At 32.6% G+C, this 19353-nt stretch overlaps 2 protein-coding genes across 3 annotated transcripts; one reads left to right on the forward strand and one right to left on the reverse strand.

Moving 5' to 3' along the window:
- Positions 1 to 653: 653 nt before the first annotated feature.
- On the forward strand, positions 654 to 4477 carry LOC114738266 (transcription factor bHLH143-like). The gene is made up of 4 exons (XM_028926309.1): positions 654 to 733; positions 1452 to 2015; positions 2201 to 2365; positions 2451 to 4477. Exon 4 carries the CDS (start codon positions 2467 to 2469, stop codon positions 3550 to 3552), a length of 1086 nt encoding a protein of 361 aa, XP_028782142.1. The 5' UTR covers positions 654 to 733; positions 1452 to 2015; positions 2201 to 2365; positions 2451 to 2466; the 3' UTR covers positions 3553 to 4477.
- A 6892-nt stretch (positions 4478 to 11369) lies between these two features.
- On the reverse strand, positions 11370 to 14939 carry LOC114738265 (root phototropism protein 3-like). Of its 2 annotated transcripts, none has more exons than XM_028926307.1 (5): positions 14430 to 14939; positions 14142 to 14301; positions 13770 to 13839; positions 12425 to 13678; positions 11370 to 12140 (listed from the first exon to the last, which is right to left on the reverse strand). In XM_028926307.1, exons 2-5 carry the CDS (start codon positions 14252 to 14254, stop codon positions 11586 to 11588), a joined length of 1992 nt encoding a protein of 663 aa, XP_028782140.1. In that variant the 5' UTR covers positions 14255 to 14301; positions 14430 to 14939; the 3' UTR covers positions 11370 to 11585. The 2 variants fall into 2 exon arrangements, with proteins under 2 accessions (XP_028782140.1, XP_028782141.1); XM_028926308.1 differs by having other exon boundaries at positions 14426 to 14433.
- Between the last annotated feature and the right edge of the window lie 4414 nt (positions 14940 to 19353).

Genomic DNA, 19353 nt, shown 5'->3' on the forward strand with positions numbered 1-19353 from the left:
GATTTTCAGCGGTACAACTCTTCTTTAATTGTTACTGGAACATATTTGAAGTTATTTCGTTTTTACACATGCATTCAAAAAAGATTCACACCAGACAGATGAAAATATGCTACACTTGAGTCTTTAAATAAATTTTGAGTAATATTACCTGTTCTTAATATAAGAACTAGTTGACTAATTTGAGTAGATTTAAAAATTAGTTAAGTTAGTTATTTGTAGTAAATATGTGTTGTCTTTCTTAAAATATCCTTATTTATCAAGTATATTGACTAGAACTATCATTATTATAAGAACCATCTTAAAAAAAGTAGATAAATATAAGAGACAAAGTGAATTGAGATCTTATATCTAACACTAAAATAAAAGTCAAATAAACTCTTGTATTAAGGACTGGAGGTAGTAATAAATTTTGTAATGATTTCACCAAAAATAAGTTTTGTAATGCAAAATTTTTTTAATAATTTTCGGAAAATTATATAGCTAGAAAAGAAAAAAAAAAAGGGAAAAAAAAAAAAGGAAAAAACATAATGATATAGTTGGCGGAAAAATCGTGCAATGGGTCGTCTATATAATCGTGGCGTCCAGTGGATGCGGCACCTCTTTGGACTTTTGCTTCTGGCTATTTCCTTTCTTCACTGTTCACTATATCTTGCATTTGGTTCTCCCACTTCTTCGCTGCCGGAAATTCCAATCGAGTTCGTCAAGAAGCTGCCGTTTCCTCTTTAATCGATCTGTAAGTTTCCAGAATCTGATCCTGTTTTCTACTTGGTCGGGGGGGGGGGTTTCTATTTCTCCGGGTAGCGGGTGAGGAGGCAAAAGGGGAAAATTTTAGGATTTCATTAGGATTAGGACTGCTTTGTCGAAATTGGGTTCTGGAATCCGTTCATATGGGGATTTCTTAAGTTGGATTAGCAACAGTTTAGTTAATATACTTGTTTGGATAAGGAATTTGAGAATTCCAGGGGAAAGCGAAGGAACTTTGTCTGATTAAATAACAACCTTATCAGTTATCTGAGTGGGTTTCAAGGCCTGGTTTTGTAGATTTCAACAAGTGAGAAGTGTGTTGATAATATTCCTTTTCTTCCGCCATTCCTTACTGTAGTCGTTGGGACGCTGGCAGGAGCCTTTTTCTTATTTATATTAAAAAATAATATTCAAGAGAAAGCAAAATAGTTCTGATCCCTCATATTTTTGGGTTCGTTTTATTTCAAAGAAATGGACATCTGAAGCTGTAAGTTGCAATGAATCTGTTCATTTTCTCTCAGTGATTATTGTCATAGATCTTTTGTTTGTGTGTCTATATATATGTGTGTGTGTATATATATAGTTTCAAAAGAAAGGAAAAGTTTATGAAACGTTTTTCTTTAGGACATGATATTGCATAATCTTAATTCATGACATATGCCCAAATAAATTTATGATATTTACTTTATGATGTAATCTTGTTTCAGGGATTTTAGTTATGTGGGCGTAACATCTCCTGGAGTCTCTAAGCAATTCTGGGTATCTTTGTCAGCATGCGTTGGCTGGGTCTCTCTGTTGATGTATTTCGCAAAGTTGTCCGCTTGAATGTGTATTGTAAAGTTATCCTGTAGAGTAATATTCCATTAAGTTATCCGCTTTGTTATTTTTAATCCTTTGGTCTAAACCACAACCTATGGAAGCCAACCACTGTATGATCATTTCTTCTGATAAGTATAGAATTGGTTAAAGGATAGGAAGTGAAGAAGGTCCAGTATTGTCTCTTGAGCATCTCCTTGTTTGTTTCTTCCCTTTTCTAGCTGATTTCCATTTGGTCATATAATTTGGTATCGTCTTTATTCTATTTTATTGGGTATATTTTTGGCGTGCACATTTTGATTGGGTAGTGAGGCAAAGAATCAATAGACGTTATGGTGTGCCAAGCGGCAAGCCAAACAAGATTTCGGGCATTAAAACATGAGAATGGCATTGAAGGTGAACCAACAATCATTGTTAGAGTGATAGCATGCTTTCAACCTTTGCACGATTGTCAGGTTAGTATTCTGTTATTGTTAGTGTTTTTCCATTGCAGTTCTTTTCTTTTATTTGATGAAATTTCCCTTTATGTCTGTTGTGTGAAAAACTTACTTATGATCAACCATTGAATATTCTGAAGCTTCTATTATCAGTTATCAGATGCACTTTAAAGAACTCATCAATGTTATGTTCTGACATGCAGGCTGAGTACTTTCGTCATTTACTTAAGCCCGTCACGTAGATCGATCGATTTTATTCTGCATTTCTTTCTCGTTAAGCTGGAGTTTTTGGTTTTCCTTTTTAATCCTTTGTACCTCAGAAGTGCAAATTAAAGAAGATCCCTGTCAGAACACCATAAAGTCTCCTGGTATGCAGTTTTTAATGATCTTTTGAATTTTTATGGCTGAAAGCATCTCGTCTTAGTATTGAGTGATCGTTTTTATGTATTGTAGGTCATTGTTTTGTTGGATGGTTAAGGCTGACAGCTCCTGGCCTTGTCCACAGAATGTGGCTTGGCAAGCACATCATTTAAATTGCTCCCCCACATCACGGGAGCCAAGGTTATGTGGCCTTCCAGCAGACCTAAATACTAGCATGTGCAACTTTCCTGGACACAAGGCCTTTCCTGGATTCACATTTCCTGGTTTCTTGAATCTTGGGACTGTGCAAACAGAGGAATTGCGAGGATTCCTGCAGTATCCCAACCATCACCACTCTGGAGATATCCAATCAGTTTCAGAACAATGTTTGAAAGAAAGTGATATTGGAGGGGCCATGCCACACGAGAATCCTGCATCTTTACAGAAAAAGTTTCTTATTTTTGACCAGTCTGGTGATAAGACGAGGCTGTTCTACAGCCCAATTTTCCCCTTGGTTCATAGTCCAAATGTTGCTCCCTCTAAATTTATTCAAGCTTCTGGTGAAACTAAGATGGGACAGGCAGCTAGTACAGATGAAAATTATCCAATGAAATACAGTTTACCAGAAGACCGTAATGAAAATCATATTAATGTTGAGGAAAGTGAACTGCATGAGGACACAGAAGAAATTAATGCCTTGCTTTACTCAGACGAAGATGTTGATTATCATAGTGATGATGATGAGGTTGCAAGTACAGGTTGTTCTCCACTAGCAACTAAAAGACCGTGCGTGATGCAAGATCAATTTGAGAATATGAAGGAGGAGGTTGCAAGCTCGGACCAGCCGACTAAAAGGCAGAAGTTAAATGATGATGGGTTGGAGAGATCATCGCCAATCAACAGTGGTATTTCAGTAAGACAAGACGAGTCTTGTGACTACACCAGTGATGCAGAATCGAAGAATTCCACCAGCCAAGTGTATTCTGCTAAGCAAACTAGGGGGGAAGAGAATTCAATGATGGGTAATACTCATTTTAAAAAGGATAAGATCCGTGAATCATTGAAAGTTCTTGAGAACCTAGTTCCTGGAGCAAAGGGAAAGGAGCCCCTCTCAGTCATTGATGGAACCATTGAATACTTGAAATCTTTGATGTCCCGAAGTGGTACTCCTGGATTTGGATTGAAAGACTATTAAATTTAACTGTTCGCTGCTGTTCTTGTATGTTTGCTGTGGGAGACTAGAATGGCCAAGCTTGAATCAGCATGCTCCTTTTTCTTTATTTTATTTTATTTTATAATCCTCCTTCTCGAGGTTCTATTTATATAGCTGGTGAACAGAAGCAGTAATAACTAGTACTATATCTTGCCTCTGGGATTGCAGAGAAAATGGGGGATTGGTTGTATGGACCAGAATTATTATCTTTTAGCTTTTCGGAGGGTTAAAGATCAGAGGCCACAGGTTGCGGGGACGGGAGAAGGTGGTGGTGGGCTATGCTGTAAATGAGGACGCTTTTTTCCCCTCAAGTGTTGAACTTTCCTCTTGGTTGAATGCATGCGCGTTAGGTAAGTGGGGTCCCACTTTCCACCCTCCTTTATTCATTCTTGTTGTTATGCTTTTGTTGTCCTCTCTTTCAAGCTAGCACGCATATCATGCTGGCATAAATTCTAAAGCACCAACAAAGTTTCACATGTTGGAGGAGTGCTTGAAGATGGTGCGTGATTTATCATCATGGGTCTGTGCTGGGGCCCTCTCCCTTTATCTCTCTCTCAAATGCACCATTTGTGGTAAAAGGTTGCTTTGTTTTACATGCTGATGTTGGAAAATGACAAGCTCTTCTAGTTTCTAGGTTGTAATTGAGAGGCGGGTTGATTGTTGTTGGTGTCTTTTTCCTGATGCTGCTGTGTATTTCAGTTGAGTGAGTTTATGTGTGTGTGAATAATTGGGGTGTGATAATGGTGTGGCAGGTTTGAAATTTGAATGTATTCCAGCTTTATGACTGGCACATGGTTTACTTTCTCTTGATTTGTGTATTGTGTGTGGATCACTGTATTGTATGTTTGTGGATCAATTACTATGAATCTCTGATTCCTATATGGAGTGATTTATGTTTTTTTGGTTTTGTTGAGAAAACTAATTTTATTCCTTTGGCACTTAAAATTTCAAATTATTCTCACCCCCCCTTTTGTTTAAAAATTTGTATCGTGCTGTTAACTTATTGCTCTAATCATGTCTTCATAAGATAAAATGACCGTTTTAATAATGTATAATTTGCGCTAATGACGGTTACAGAAATTATTTCCAAGGAATCAAAAAAATAATCATACCATGATGTTTATTAAAAAGCCAAATTATGTAAAACTTCTTAAAATTTTAAACTATATACAAATAACTCCCTTAACTTTTAAGTAGTTAATAATAAACCTCCCTGAAGTTTTAAGTATATGTAGATAACCCGCAATTATATCTTTTATATTCTTTAAATTTTAAGTTTATACATATGATCTTCTTAAAGTTATATAGAGAAAAACTATTTAAACTTTAATTTTGGACTTTTAATGTCATTCCTCTTTTTATAAGCTGATTAACCATACAAATTTGCCAAGTAAGGAATACTGTTATGATCTAGAGAATCTTAATAATCCACCTAATGAGGGTTAAGATCTTTTGAATAATGCTATGATCTAATTCTATATTTTTTGCACGATTCTTGTCATGGCCTTGTGTGTGTGTGTGTGTGTGTGTGTGTGTATTTTGGAAAAAAATAAACTGATGAAAAGAATGTGTTCACTAATAGTCTTTTCTGAAGTGGGTTGGTCTAATTTTCTCCTTTTGTAATCTTTTTGAGCAAAGCAAAAAGGAGTAAAGGACAATGCCTTTAAATGATGCTTTAAAAATTTGGAAGTCAACATTATGGGGGGAAAGCTTTTTGTTCTTACTTTTTTTTATAACTATATAATTTTTGTTATTAATTAATTATAATTTAAGTGGTGTTAAATCTAAATATATGGTTCCAACTTCCAACATAATTTATTTCATTCACAAAAATTCAAACCCACGGATTTATTCATCCAATCAGTGTCCTTTATTGTATAATTATTGGTTTTGAGCATGTCACATGACTAGGAAATGGTACAACCTTCTTTGTGTTGGTTGGGATTCATTGTAAGGTATGGGGCTTGAGTCTTAATCATATCAGTACCATAATTGATTTTTAAGCATATCACATGAGAATCATTTCTTGTCACATCATTTAGTTTTCTGCCTTACATTTTTTTCAAACACATGTTTAAACCTGAAATCTTATTTAAGCGTGACGGGTAGTGTTATCACTAAAACAATTTACTCTTAAATGTATTGCATCTTTTTAAAAATTTGACGCACACGGGATATTATCACGTAATTGACCCTTTAATATTAGTTTTAGTATTTTATTCTAAGCTCTAAAGCCTCTTGACTTAACAATTTAACAAACATTTTTCAATACCATAATTGATTTTTCAGCATATCACATGAGAATCATTTCTTGTCACATCATTTATTTTTCTGCCTTACATTTTTTTTCAAACACATGTTTAAACCTGAAATCTTATTTAAGCGTGACGGGTAGTGTTATCACTAAAACAATTTACTCTTAAATGTATTGCATCTTTTTAAAAATTTGACGCACACGGGATATTATCACGTAATTGACCCTTTAATATTAGTTTTAGTATTTTATTCTAAGCTCTAAAGCCTCTTGACTTAACAATTTAACAAACATTTTTCAGTACCATAATTGATTTTTCAGCATATCACATGAGAATCATTTCTTGTCACATCCTTCAGTTTTCTGCTTTACATTTTTTTTCAAACGCATGTTTAAACCTGAAATCTGATTTAAGCGTGACAGATAGTGTTATCACTAAGACAATTTACTTTTAAAGTTGTATCTTTTTGAAAATTTCACGTACACAGGATATTATTACACGTAATTGGCCTTTTAATATTAGTTTTAGTATTTTATTTTGAAGCCTCTTGACTTAACAATCTAACACACATTTTTTCCTCTTATTTAAGAGGCACTTCATCTCTTCTTGCACTTCAATATAAAAGAAAGATGCTAATTTCATAATGACAATAATACACATATGAAAAAGGTGTAAGTCGATCACATACCTCTTTTATCTAATTTGAAATAATTCTATGAAGCATGTTTTCTTCCTAAAATCTGTCTACTTTTAAAGAAAAAACCTTGAAAAAGAAAACATACAAGTTTCATATTACGTTTTCTCATCTACATTTGTTATTTCTATTTTTTTTCCCTTACTATCCAAACGAGAAAAATGTATTTTCCCCTCTATTTTCTCCTCCAATTTTTCTTTCTTTCTTTATCTTTTCTCTATCCAAATATAGGATAACAAGTCCATTTTATAATGTTCAGAACATCCCAAGAAAACCTTAAAAATTAATGGATTTTTTTTATTTTCTAAAAGATTGTGAAATAATATTATTTTATGGAGGGATCCAGTTTTTTTTTTTTTAATCTAATTTGTTTCACTCGACCGCTGAGCATAGCATGACTGTCTTCTTGTAAATCAGGGCGGCCTTTTTGTGTCATTTTCCAATAATGAATTCTCTTTTCAATTAAAAAAAATCTGTTCTGGAGACACCTGGGCCCTTGTAAGTCATTGAGCCCAAACGTCTTATTTATTTAGCCCCCCTTAAGCCATCTTAAATTTTTATTTTCTTTTTGGTTAGGAAGACATGCTTTCTTGGGTTTTTTTTTACCAGCAGACATGCTTCTTGTTTAACAAAGTCGCTCTACGGGGTGTTTGAGAGGTCCTCGAAGCACTTCAAAAGGTGTTTTAAATCTGCTAAGAAAGCTGTCTATATTTAGTACTCTCCCGATCTTTAATATAAAACTTATTTAACTAATTTAATTAGATTAAAAAAGTTAGACAAGGTAGTTAATTATAAAAAATGTGACACATTTTTCCTAAAACACCATAATCATTTTTCTTAATATCTCATTTCCCTATTTTACTTGATTATGATTGAAGGCGTATCTATAGGGATAATTTAGAGAAAATTGATAAATATGATAAATGACTCTTATATTTATGATCAAAACTAACTCAACAATTGAGTCATATATTAAGGACCGGAAGAGTATCTGATATTGTTTCGAATATGATTGTCTCTAATAAGATAATACTTATACGTAGCAAAAAAAATTTTTTTTCCACACAAGTCAAAACAAAACTCTTTTTACATGCTTCAAATTTTGTAAAATTATTTTTAAAGCTGTGATTTGATTTTCATCTAAACATCATGACAAAAGAGACAAGTCCTTCACACATAGGGATCAAAATTTAAATAATACCAAGAGAAATGTCGTATTTAATTTCAACAGGTATTAAACTTCTTATTTGAGGCCAATTTCTTATTCGAAACATGGTCAGATACCAAATTTAAACTTCTATGACTTATAATTATCAAATTTCTCTTAAGCAATGTTTTGAATTGGAATTTCGTAGACAAAAAAAAATCATGTTGCAGAAGTTTTTCTTTAGTCATTATCTGACACAACTTGAATTTATATTAGCCAGTACTATTCTATACGAAAAGCCAAATCACTTTAATTAAAAGAAGAAAAATTAATTTAACTTAACCCGACGCTTAAGCCAAATTAAAAAAAACTAGAAAATAAAAGGTTATTATGCATCTACCAGAGTGTTATGTTACTTATACCCACTTAAATAAAAATAATCCAAATTTGGAAAACAGATATTCCAAAAATACTTTAGTTACTGAGAAAATAAAATTTTGGTTTATTTCATTTAAATTATATACTCCTTCGGTCCTTAATATACGATCTAATTAGAAGGTTAATCTTGATCCTAAATATAGAACCTATTTATCTTATTTACCAATTCTTTTTAAATTACCCCTATTGAATAATTAAATACCACAATAATACTTGTTACTTATTAATAATACACCTATATATTTTATAAAGTGAGTGAGTACTTATTACTAATTAGTTCCACACATATATCAATTCTACCATTTTATATTTTCATAAATACTAAGTATATAATTTATAAAAATTCGTACTGTTTATAAATCATTAGTAATATTGCTTATTCTTTGTTCCATATGTAAAATACACATATGCAATTCTGTTTACATTTAAGTTTTTTCTTTAACTTTTTAAGCTTTAACTTCTTTTTCAACCCCCAAAAAAAAAACCTTTGTCTTGCACTATGTTCCCATTAAAATAAGAAATATTATAACGTTTAAATAAAATATAAAAAATTGGCCCAAAAAAATAAAATATAAACAAATTTAGACTGATGAATTTTTTTATGGCCAGTCCAAATTTAAAGATAAGCATGCCATAGTGAAATCCACTTGTCTTTGTAACATTTTGAGTCCCTCTATATAGTCTTGTCATTTAGCTAAAGTATTATCATTATTAATTATTAATTATTAATTATTAATTATGATGATTATGATTATGATTATGATTCAGGAAAACATGATTTTACTGCAATATCTAATCATGTTTCCTTCTTTATACTTCGTGGCCTTAATTGTTATCAGATTCAATTTCATTGTCACTCAAGCAGAACTAGTTAGGCTCCATTTATTTTATGATATATTTTGCCTCTAAACACTGACATGAAAATTATGAGACAATCATGCTTACGATTTTTTTTAAATACAAATATATTTAAAAACAATTAAGTTTTTGAAAAATGTTAAAAGATAAGTCACAAATATTAGTTTACACAGTTGTAAATATATAAATCTTTGTTGCAAATCAATGGGAGTGCTCATAAAATTCATACGACTGATTCACAATGGAGATTCCCAAAACTACAATTATCTAAACTAATATTTAAAATTATCTTTTAATTAAAAATTTTTAGGAGATAAATTCTTGATTGGCTGCGGATTATCCTTAGAAAATACAGCTTTTCTTGTAGGAAATATTACTTTCATTGAAGATAAGTAATATACAACTGAAAAAAAAGTTGTATTAAGAACCGTTTTGAACAAATTTCATGTATTTTTAGACACAATTAAATCATAGAGTGCAATGCTGTTTGGCGATTCATGTAGCCAATCCTACTTAACAGTTGTTAGGCAATTGTATGAAGTTGGAAGAAGTTTATAAACCCTAAAAATGAATTTCACCTGCTAATCTCAAACAAATTTCAAGTAGCTTTAATTTAAGCAATAAATATTTCATTGGGTATTTTTTCAACAATTTCTCCTTTTTTTATTTTTCTCCTATTTCTACTAATTTTTTCCCTACATTCTAATAGGTTTTTGGAAAACACCAAAAAAGTGTTTTTTTACATAAATTGAGAAAAATTTTTTTCACATATTTATCTCAAAATTGGTAAAATTACTCACAAGAAAACTGATCCAAATACTTCTAATAGGTATTCTAATTTCGCATTGCTTCTAAAAAGTCAGTAACAGTTGAGAGTGACTTTGTAGTGCCAAATCTGGACATCGGGATTGTGTCGCTGAGGCAGATGACTATCAGGGGGAAAAGTACTGGTAACAACGAAAGCACATTACATTTTTGTCGTTTTTATTTTCTAGGGATTTCCGTTGAAAGCATTGCAGCGACATTATTGGTTGCATTATTCATTTCATCTCCAGAAGCAGCCGCCATGATCGACGTCGTCGTTCCTCTGTCAATTGCTAGTCCACGTATCATGTTTTGACAGCGCAATCGCAAAAAAATCTGTCGCTGTAAGTCATTCTATCGAAGAAATTGTTTCTGAATCGGTCTGATACTCTGGATTTGGAATTTCTTTGTTTGCCCCATCCATAGTCTTGTCATGATGAAGCAGAAGAATCATCCTTGTCTTGCTTGCGGGATGACATGATTTTTGCTGGAAACATCTAATCATGTTTTCTCCTTTATCATTCGTGGTCTTAATTGTTTGATATTACTGGCAGAGTGATCATAGTCTCACGTTTTTCGAACTCTGAAGATACAAATTGGGGACCCAAGGCAAGAGAGCTGTCAAACCAAAGAAAATTGGGTCAAAATTAATGGTCACCTCTGTTTTAACTCTTCAAAGTTCAAACAGCAACTTTGGTGGGGTAGGGGTTGCTGAGGGGTGTTTAAAGTGATTAGGCAATATTTGAATCATGAACTTGTAGTTATAGTGTTAGTGTGGGGTTGCATCATGTGTTCACTTAATTTTTTTTATAATATTTAATATTCAGTATTATCATATTAAACTCGAATCTTTATACTTAAATCTATTAAGACTAACATCGCTTCAATTTATCTAATTTTTTTCCCCTTTCTAATCACGCCAAAATGATAGTCACTACAGTACCTAATAACAATTATTTTTTTTGTCATTAATTTTTATCCAGAAACAAATATTACATCTATGTGAAAAATTACCTTTTCCCCTTCATTTTGTTCCCTTTTTCATTTCATTCTACATAAGCATTACTTAAAATTATATGCATTGTAGTACAATTTCTAGAGCCCATTTAAAATGGCTTATAAGCAGCTTTTCAATCGTGATCTACGAAATATGAAGTGAGTATATGAGAGGAGTTTTATCTCAACTTACGTGAAATGTGCCCATGAGTGCTTTTAAACGTGATTCCCAATATGTCCTTATTCACCTTGATTAGTGTGCATTATTTAAAACCTCTATGATACTGATGGGGTAAAATCTAGTCTTAGTGGTTTTTTTTTTTTTAAATTATGCACAATCTTTAATATGAAGTTTTACAGAATTTAGGAGCGATTAAAGACGCTGAGTAAAAAATTTTAATTTGTGGCTGAGCAAACAGAATAAAAAGTAAAAATATGGCCAAACTATTAGGCATTAAAAAGTTGGGTATGTTTTATCAAAACAAGGTGTTGTGTTTTTTATGTGCCCTCCAAATCAAAATGTTTAATGAGGAAGATTGCTATGTCTAACCAGTGACCTGTATAACTTTTACTATGCTACGTGTAACGTCGATATCCAAGAGGAAACTGAACAAAAATGATTAATTTTATTATGGATTGAAGTGCTAGGGGAACTCGCACATGAAAATTATGATTCTCTCTTGGAGACAAATTCAATTTAGCTAGAGCTTTTCAGCAATTGCTTTCAGAAATGGAAAGCGAAACAAAGAAACCCCCGTAAATTACTCTCCAAGAAGCCAAAAAACTGAATGAAAAGAACACATGTTTCAGAATCTTCCGTGTTTCAGGAAATTGAATTTCTCCACCTTCTTGGTGGCTTCCTGTTCTGTTCTGCAGTAGGAGGAGGAATCTGAGGAGCAATATCATGATTCTCCATGTTTGTCATTTTGGTAAGTTTGCTTAGTTTCTTCCACCCAGTGCTCCAAGCTGATGCCTGCTTCTGCTTCAGCACCTTCTCGAACTGTTTCTGCAGATTCTCCATATCATTTTGCAGCTCCAAGTACTTGGCTTTCACACTCTCAAGCTCAAACTTGAGTGTGTTTATGTCTTTCTTAGCAGCTGTCCATCCTTCTTGGAATGACTGTGGTGTAGCTTCTAGAAGCGTCTTTCTGTTTGAGATCATTGGTTGGTATTTAGACTCTGCACCACCTTCTTTCAGAGAACTGCTGGCTATTGCATTGCTTATTTTGACTTGTTCAGAGAAGAGAACTTGCACCACAACTCTTAGTGGAAGCCTTTCGTTCTGAGCAGCATGCATGCAGGCATCAATGGAGAGTTTCTGACAATCCATTACCCGGCAAAGCCGCTTCCTTTCGTGCTCAGAAAGTGTAGGATGTGCCTGCAAAACCATCAGTAGAAGTGAAGATGAAGTTCTACCACGAATAAGCTTTTCATGTATAAGTTTAGCTTCTCAGAACTTTAAGAAGTATTAGCACTTAACAAGAGTCAAATGTCTGTGTCTGACATGTGCGCACAGACTCATCAGACAAAATTCGATACTTAAAAGTTACACATACACGTTTGAACTACAATATTTAGGTTGTTCACTGAAAACCCATGATCGATTTTTATGAATATGTCTAACATTAACATAGAAGAATCACTGTAGCAGATTTATTTTACCTTTAGATAAGAGTCAATGGCTCTGTAGAGTCCATCATCACAGGTCCTAGCTGATTCAGGCAACGCTTCAGCCAGGACCTGAAACTTTGTGAGGGAAAGGTTTCTGTCTCTGGACACTTCGGTAAGATAACTATCAACAAGCCTAGCCACTCTGGTCTTGGCAGTTAAATTACTCCCTCCCACTCTGCCAGGACTTGAGTTCTCAGTCTGTTCTTGAACCAGAAAATGCTCAAGCAGCCTCTGAATCAGATCTACATCATAAATGGTCTCACTTTGGTCATAAGAAGGAATCAATAGATCAGCCGGTGTAGCTTGTTCAAGTTGCATTCCCACCCTTTTCTCTAATTCAGTGACTAATGCAGGCGCAACTTTCAGCATGTTTGCCATTCTCAGAAGCCTAAGAAGGAAGCTGCAAGAGACACTATCCTTCTGTGGTGGGATTATGCTTATAAGACTCTCTATGATCATTCTTTGATCTTTAGCTTGAAGGCTTGAAGTTTCATCCCTTTTTCCAGTCACAACCATATGAAGCCCACCTTTCCAGCTACCTCCACTGTTACTGCTGCTGCTATTACTGTTACTATTACTACTTGCTTCATCTCCAAAGTTTGCTGTGTCATTTATTAGTCCTGGAAGCCACTTAGTTGCATAATGCATTATTGATGCTCCGATGAGTTCATATCTCATTCCTTTTACTTTTATTGCAGTCATGACTCGAACAAAATGATCGATTCGAAGGATTGAAGCATCCTCAAACCACCAATCTGGAGGAACCTGCTGGTTCCTACCGGGGCTTGATGATTCCTTTTTGTCGCTTGAAACTTTTGGGGGTCTACCAGTGTAGGACCACTTTATCCCTTTTGGATTGGCACAAGCTTTCCAGGCTATGGACTCACTGCATCTTCTAACAATCTGAAGGTTCTCTGCCCATGGTGACAGCTTCTCACAGCTCTTCAATACTACTATGGAGTCTCTCCATGACGATAGGACCACATAGCTTAGAAATGCCTCGGTTTTGAATATGAGATTGCCTTCTTCTAGATCTTCCGTCATCTCAAGGTATTCTGCAGCACATCTTAGGCCTGAGATGTTGCCTGCCGTTAAATCCACTGCAATTCCGTAGCAGAACTTTGCAGCTTGCTCAAAGGCCTCAGCCCCACCAGGTAAATCATCCATAGCTATCTTGTTCAAATCTGGGTCGCGTGACTCGTATATGATCCTGTTTAGCTTTCCACTTCGAGAAAGAAGAGGATACTTTCCCGAGAAAGTGTGAGAAAAGGTCAGAAAATTTAACAGTACATGAAGACCACAACAGTACAAGTTGGATAGAAAAAAGAGTAGCTACCTTGTGTAAGTGGAAGTTAGCTCCTCCAATTTGAACAAGAAGATCACTTGGAATATCCGTTGCAACATACCTGCATATGCCAAAAAGTGTTTAAGCTTCTTACAGGGTCTTCAATCTCATCTAACTCTTCTGAACCAACTTGTTCAAGATTAATGACTGTGATTCAGTCGCATTAGCAAAGAAGATTAGTTAGAATATATTTTCAAACACACCGATTCTGCTTTAGCTTCTGAGATGGAGACATGGATATAAATTAATGGGTAGAAATAAAATCATCAGAAGTTTCAAGCTCTAGCTTCTGCGATTCACTAGAACTATCAAAACAAAAATCAACAACAAAAGTACTGATTCTGCATTTATTTTTCTTCATACCAAGATTGGCCTCTTTGTTCGAACCCTTCTGTCTTAACACCTTGCTTGGTTGGAGTCAGAAGCCCACCTGCATAGCCCCTTCCTGCTACAGATTCGTTGTCAGATTCCCACATGCTGGAAACCACAATCCGGGCGGAATAAACGTGTTCGGACTTCGGAGCTAGATTTTCCCGGGAAAGTGGGTTAAAAACGAACAGGAAACACAAAGCAGAGAATCACTCAGAGTCTTGACAGGAAGAAAAGAAGAAGAAAGAAGAAGAAGAAGAAGAAGAAGGAACAAGTACCCACATGGAATGATGGTCGGGAATGGAATAATGGTCAGAATACTTGTCGGTTTCTGGAAGAAGTTTGAAGAAATCCTTCTTACAGGCTGTTCAGAAATGGGCACACTGGACAGAGTGGTGTGGGGATTACTGTTTTTTCTCAGATGATAATGGAAGGAAGAAGAAGGAAGGACAAGAAGTTTCAGGGTGCTCTGAGAGGAGCGGCCATAGATACATACATTAATGTCTCCATTGTCTAAATTCTCTTGAAGATATGCTATTGAGAGAATTTATTGCAATCCCAAAACATTCCTCTGTTGACGATAAAAGCATGAAAGACACTTTTCCATGGCCAGGGCAGGTTGGAGTTCGTAACATCTTAATCCCATAATTACGAGCTTGCCACTTCATTATGAGCAGAATAACTCACTGTTTGACCATAATCCACTTTGGAAAACTAATAATAGACCAGAAATTATATCTGTGTGTGTGGGTATATATAGTATAAAGCATATGTTATGCTTACATTTTTGTAATAATTAGACATGTTTCCTTATCTATTTTTGATAGCAGATTTGTATTATTAACTGTCTATCAATAATAGAGTATACTCCTCCGGTCCTTATTATAAGACCCCATTTGACTTTTTATTTGGTCCTAATTATAAGACCCCAATCCATTTTATCTCTTATATTTATGCATTTTTTCTAAGATAATCCTTCTAATAATGATAGTTTTAGCCAATATACTTAATTAGCAAGGATATTTTAGGAATGACAACACTTATTTATTATAAATAACTAACTTAACTTACTTCCTTAATCTCCTCAAATAAGTCAATTGGGTCTTATAATTAGGACCGAGGAGTATTATTGATAGGGTAGAAGTTATATTTATATATTGACGATATTTTGACAATTGATTTCTTTCTTTAGGTCTATTTAAAAATTATTAATAATTTAGTATCTGAGAGGGAAAATTGGTGAAATGGCTCATCCAACGTAACAAAAGGGACAAAACGGATAAGCACATGTTTGATTAAAGTTTTTATTTAAAAATCACTTATATATTTTTATTTTATTTAATATTGATTAAATAATTTAAATGTTCATTTAAAAACGTAAAATTTTAAGTAAAAAAAAAAAAAGAAGTGGTAGTGAATGGAAGTTAAACATGGCCACTATCTACATCAGGATGAATGCTGGGGCCTATTCTCTCTCCAAGAGGTATATTTCAAAAGTCACAGGCTTGAACTCCAATTATGCTTCACGGAATTACTTTGTACCTATATTCTAAAATTTCAATAAGTAAATTTATTTTAACATTAAAAAGAAAAGAAATAAATCCACAGCATCTAAATCTACCATCTAAATTCCTTGTATTTAATAAAATATACACAATATACGTTACAGACTGATAACAAAACATTAAAAAAAAACAAATTTTCAAATTAATTAATATATTATATAAAAGTGTAATAGATAAAAAAAATTTATTGCATTAAGAGTTTGAATTGATGACTTTAACTTTGATAAAAAAGGAATTGATAACTTGTATTCATTCCTTCTTCAATTCTTACCACTTGAGTTAGCTAAGACTGCAGCAAGAATTCAAATGTTTGTTTTATTAATTTTTTGTAGTATTTTGTTGATGTGATTACTGATTATTTTATTAATTAAACGATTGAATATTTGCTCTTAATTGGTTTAAAAAAAATAAATGAATCAAATTTACTTTATATATGCATATGCATAATGATAAAAATATAGAAAAAGGAAATAGAATTTTAATGGGTGGTTGTGAGTGGACCAATCCAAAACCAAACAATGGGAAAGACAAATCTGAGAAAGCAAGGTACATTTCAGAGAGACAAATTGAAGCTCTCCACTCCAGTCCTGATAAGGTGGGCACAGGAAACAAAATTCAACAACCAAACACTTCCTTCACATTTTACCTTCACTCAGTAGTTATTCACTTCTCAATTTCCTTTTTTCTTGTGTACTTCTCTTACTTAAATATAAAAATTAGTTAAAAATTGCTTTTGATCCTAAATATAGTATCTTAAAAGAACTATTTGATCATGCCTATTTAGGCTTTGTTTGGTATCCTTTATGAGAATGAAAAGGGATTCTATTACACAAATATCATACTCAGCAAAATCTGTTATACCCATATTATTATCACTTAATAAAGTATTAATGACTATATATTTTCTTGCTGGAAAAAATTAACTATATATTTTCTTCTTGTTATTTTTTAAGAAATATTAACCTAAAAGTCTTTGTAGTCTCATTTAATTTTCAATAATGTCCTTTTAATTTTTTTTCTTTTAATCAGTCACATAAGATATAGGGGCTCGATTAAAAATTAAGTGAAACCATAAGAATCTAATAAAAAAATTATGAGGATTGAATTAAAAATCAGGTGAAATTATAACTTAATAAAAAACAAAAACTTAATTAAAAATCATGAAAAATTATATGGACTTGCAAATTATTATTTTTTTAAATTTTTATATTCAAAGGTATAATACTCATCTTTCATCTAAAAAATATTTTTTTTTATATTTTTTTTTTTTTTCCCCATTTCACTCTATTCTATTCCATTCCATGTACCATAATCATTTTTTATCAAGCAATATATCATGGAATCAATGAAGAAACAAGTTGGTAGGTGCCATTGAACCTTTATCATCATCTTTTGAAGGAAACTTTGTGGTCTATTTCCCACATTAAATGTTTTTTTTTGTAATTTTGTTTGTTTTCTTTTTTCCCTTATAAAAAGTCAATTTCACACCATTGTTTATCTCATTCACAAATCACAAAAAAAAAAAATGAAAACAAGAAATTTTCCTTAAAAAAAAAGAAAGAAAAGAGCCAAGAAATTTTGTAGGACCATATCCATCTTCATCATAGATGACATAGGCCTAATGTACTGCTTCTTGTTACCTTCAAAGAAATGATAAGGAGGCCCCCACCAAATATTCAATATATATCTCTATATATATATATATAATTGAAAATTCTGAATTAAATATGCCCACATAAAAAAAAACATGTTAAATCAACTTGTCGGCTAAGTGATAAGGAAATCAATGTCCTTTAAACAAAATAATAAATTTAAACTTATTAATGGAAAAAATTATATTAAAAAAAAATCTCAGCTTGGACTAATCAAGTTCATATTCAAATTATTAAAAAATCTTTAATCATTATCAAATAAATGTTTTCAGCATAAAACATTATACCCCTCTGGTCTTTAATATGAGACCTAATTGTTAAGTTAATTTTAGTTCCAAATATAAGACATATTTCTCATATTTATTAATTTTTTTAAATTATTCCTATGAATACTCTCTCAACCATAATCAAGTAAGAATATTAAGAAAGATGATTATGGTGTTTTAGAAGAAACATGTTATATTTCTTATAACTAACTAACTTACTTAATTTTGTTAATCTCATCAAATTAGTTAAATAATCGGAGGAAAACTCTTCTTTTAAAATACTTTTGTTTGCTACGGATTTGGCCAGTTAGCATTTTTAAACTCAAATCTAAATAATTTATTTTAAAAATGTGAATTTCTAATACTCACATAAACTCAAATGGATGGATAATGCACATTTTAATTACTTTACCTTTTCTTTTATTATTTTTAAATTATAAAAACAAATACTAACAGTTTAAGATTATAAGTATATAATCAAACTTACAACCTTTCAATTATAGAAGAATTTTTATATTACTCATCCGGTTCTAAATATAAGACTTATTTTATAACGTAAATTATACTATAAAATGAGTTTTATATCTACTATGAGAGGTAGGAGTATAAGATTACAAGACATTTGCTACTTTTATCACCTGAAGGTCCACTATAAAGTTTTCTCCACATGGTGTGATTGTTTTGTGTTTGTGAAGGGATATCTATTAATAATGATAGGGTTTGCCCAACTTTTTCCTGTTATGCCTCTGTGCATCAGGTTCATTGCTTTGTTAGGACAAGACAATTTTCAGCAGTTCCCTCCGTACATTAAATTGCTTATTTTCTTTAATATTACAATATAATCCATAAAACCAAATTTGCGCACTAATAAAAATATCCAACAGCAATTTTTTATTATTTTGCTCTATACACGTATCATCTACTCGCGCACACATAAACAAAAAAGATCCTGATGAGTAAAAATTATTGACTAATGAGGAATAATGATACTATGTTTTTTTTCTTTAATTTTTACACAAATCACTAAGGTGGAATATAACTAAAAAGAATGTGATATATATTAAAGGGGGTCCCTATAAATAAATGCGATTTTATTGAAAGATAATTGGGAGGGGAAGAAATGATTGGGTGCTTTTTGCAGAGACTATTGTCGATGAAGGAGTTGTCATCTGTTAGGCAGGCAAATTTGACAGAATAAGATACGAATTGTTATGGCAACCTTGCCTCTTCCTTGTGCCAACTCATTATATATCTTCAATGTACCAATCACCATGTCTGTAGAGACACACACACACCCACAAGTAATTTTATTTATAAGTTCTCAGTAGTATATGACTTATTTTTTAAATTCCATAAATATATAAGAAATAATGAAATATGTCCTCTTTGAAAAGAAATGAAAAATATTAAATATCTCAAAAACTTATTAGAACTAGAGGTTGAACTTTTGTAAGATCTAGGCAATGCAATGGATGGGGGAAAAGCAATGCAGCGAGTAAATAAAAAAAGGGAGAGAATTACAGCTGAGTTCTAAAGAAGAAACTTGATTACCAAACTCCTAATAACAACCTGAACAGTATGTAATAACAAGTTTCAGAATAAAAAATCATAACTTTTAATATTCATTGAGGCTTACTAGTAGTTGTTTTTCTTTATCGGAACTTCATTATAAGTCTCTCAAAATGGAGGCTCAGTGGGCACTAGTGGGTCTCATGATGTGTGG

Source organism: Neltuma alba, unplaced genomic scaffold, assembly GCF_004799145.2.
Source record: "Neltuma alba isolate B1F8T4 unplaced genomic scaffold, ASM479914v2 tig00013567_pilon, whole genome shotgun sequence".
In the NCBI taxonomy this organism is placed as follows: Eukaryota; Viridiplantae; Streptophyta; class Magnoliopsida; order Fabales; family Fabaceae; genus Neltuma; species Neltuma alba.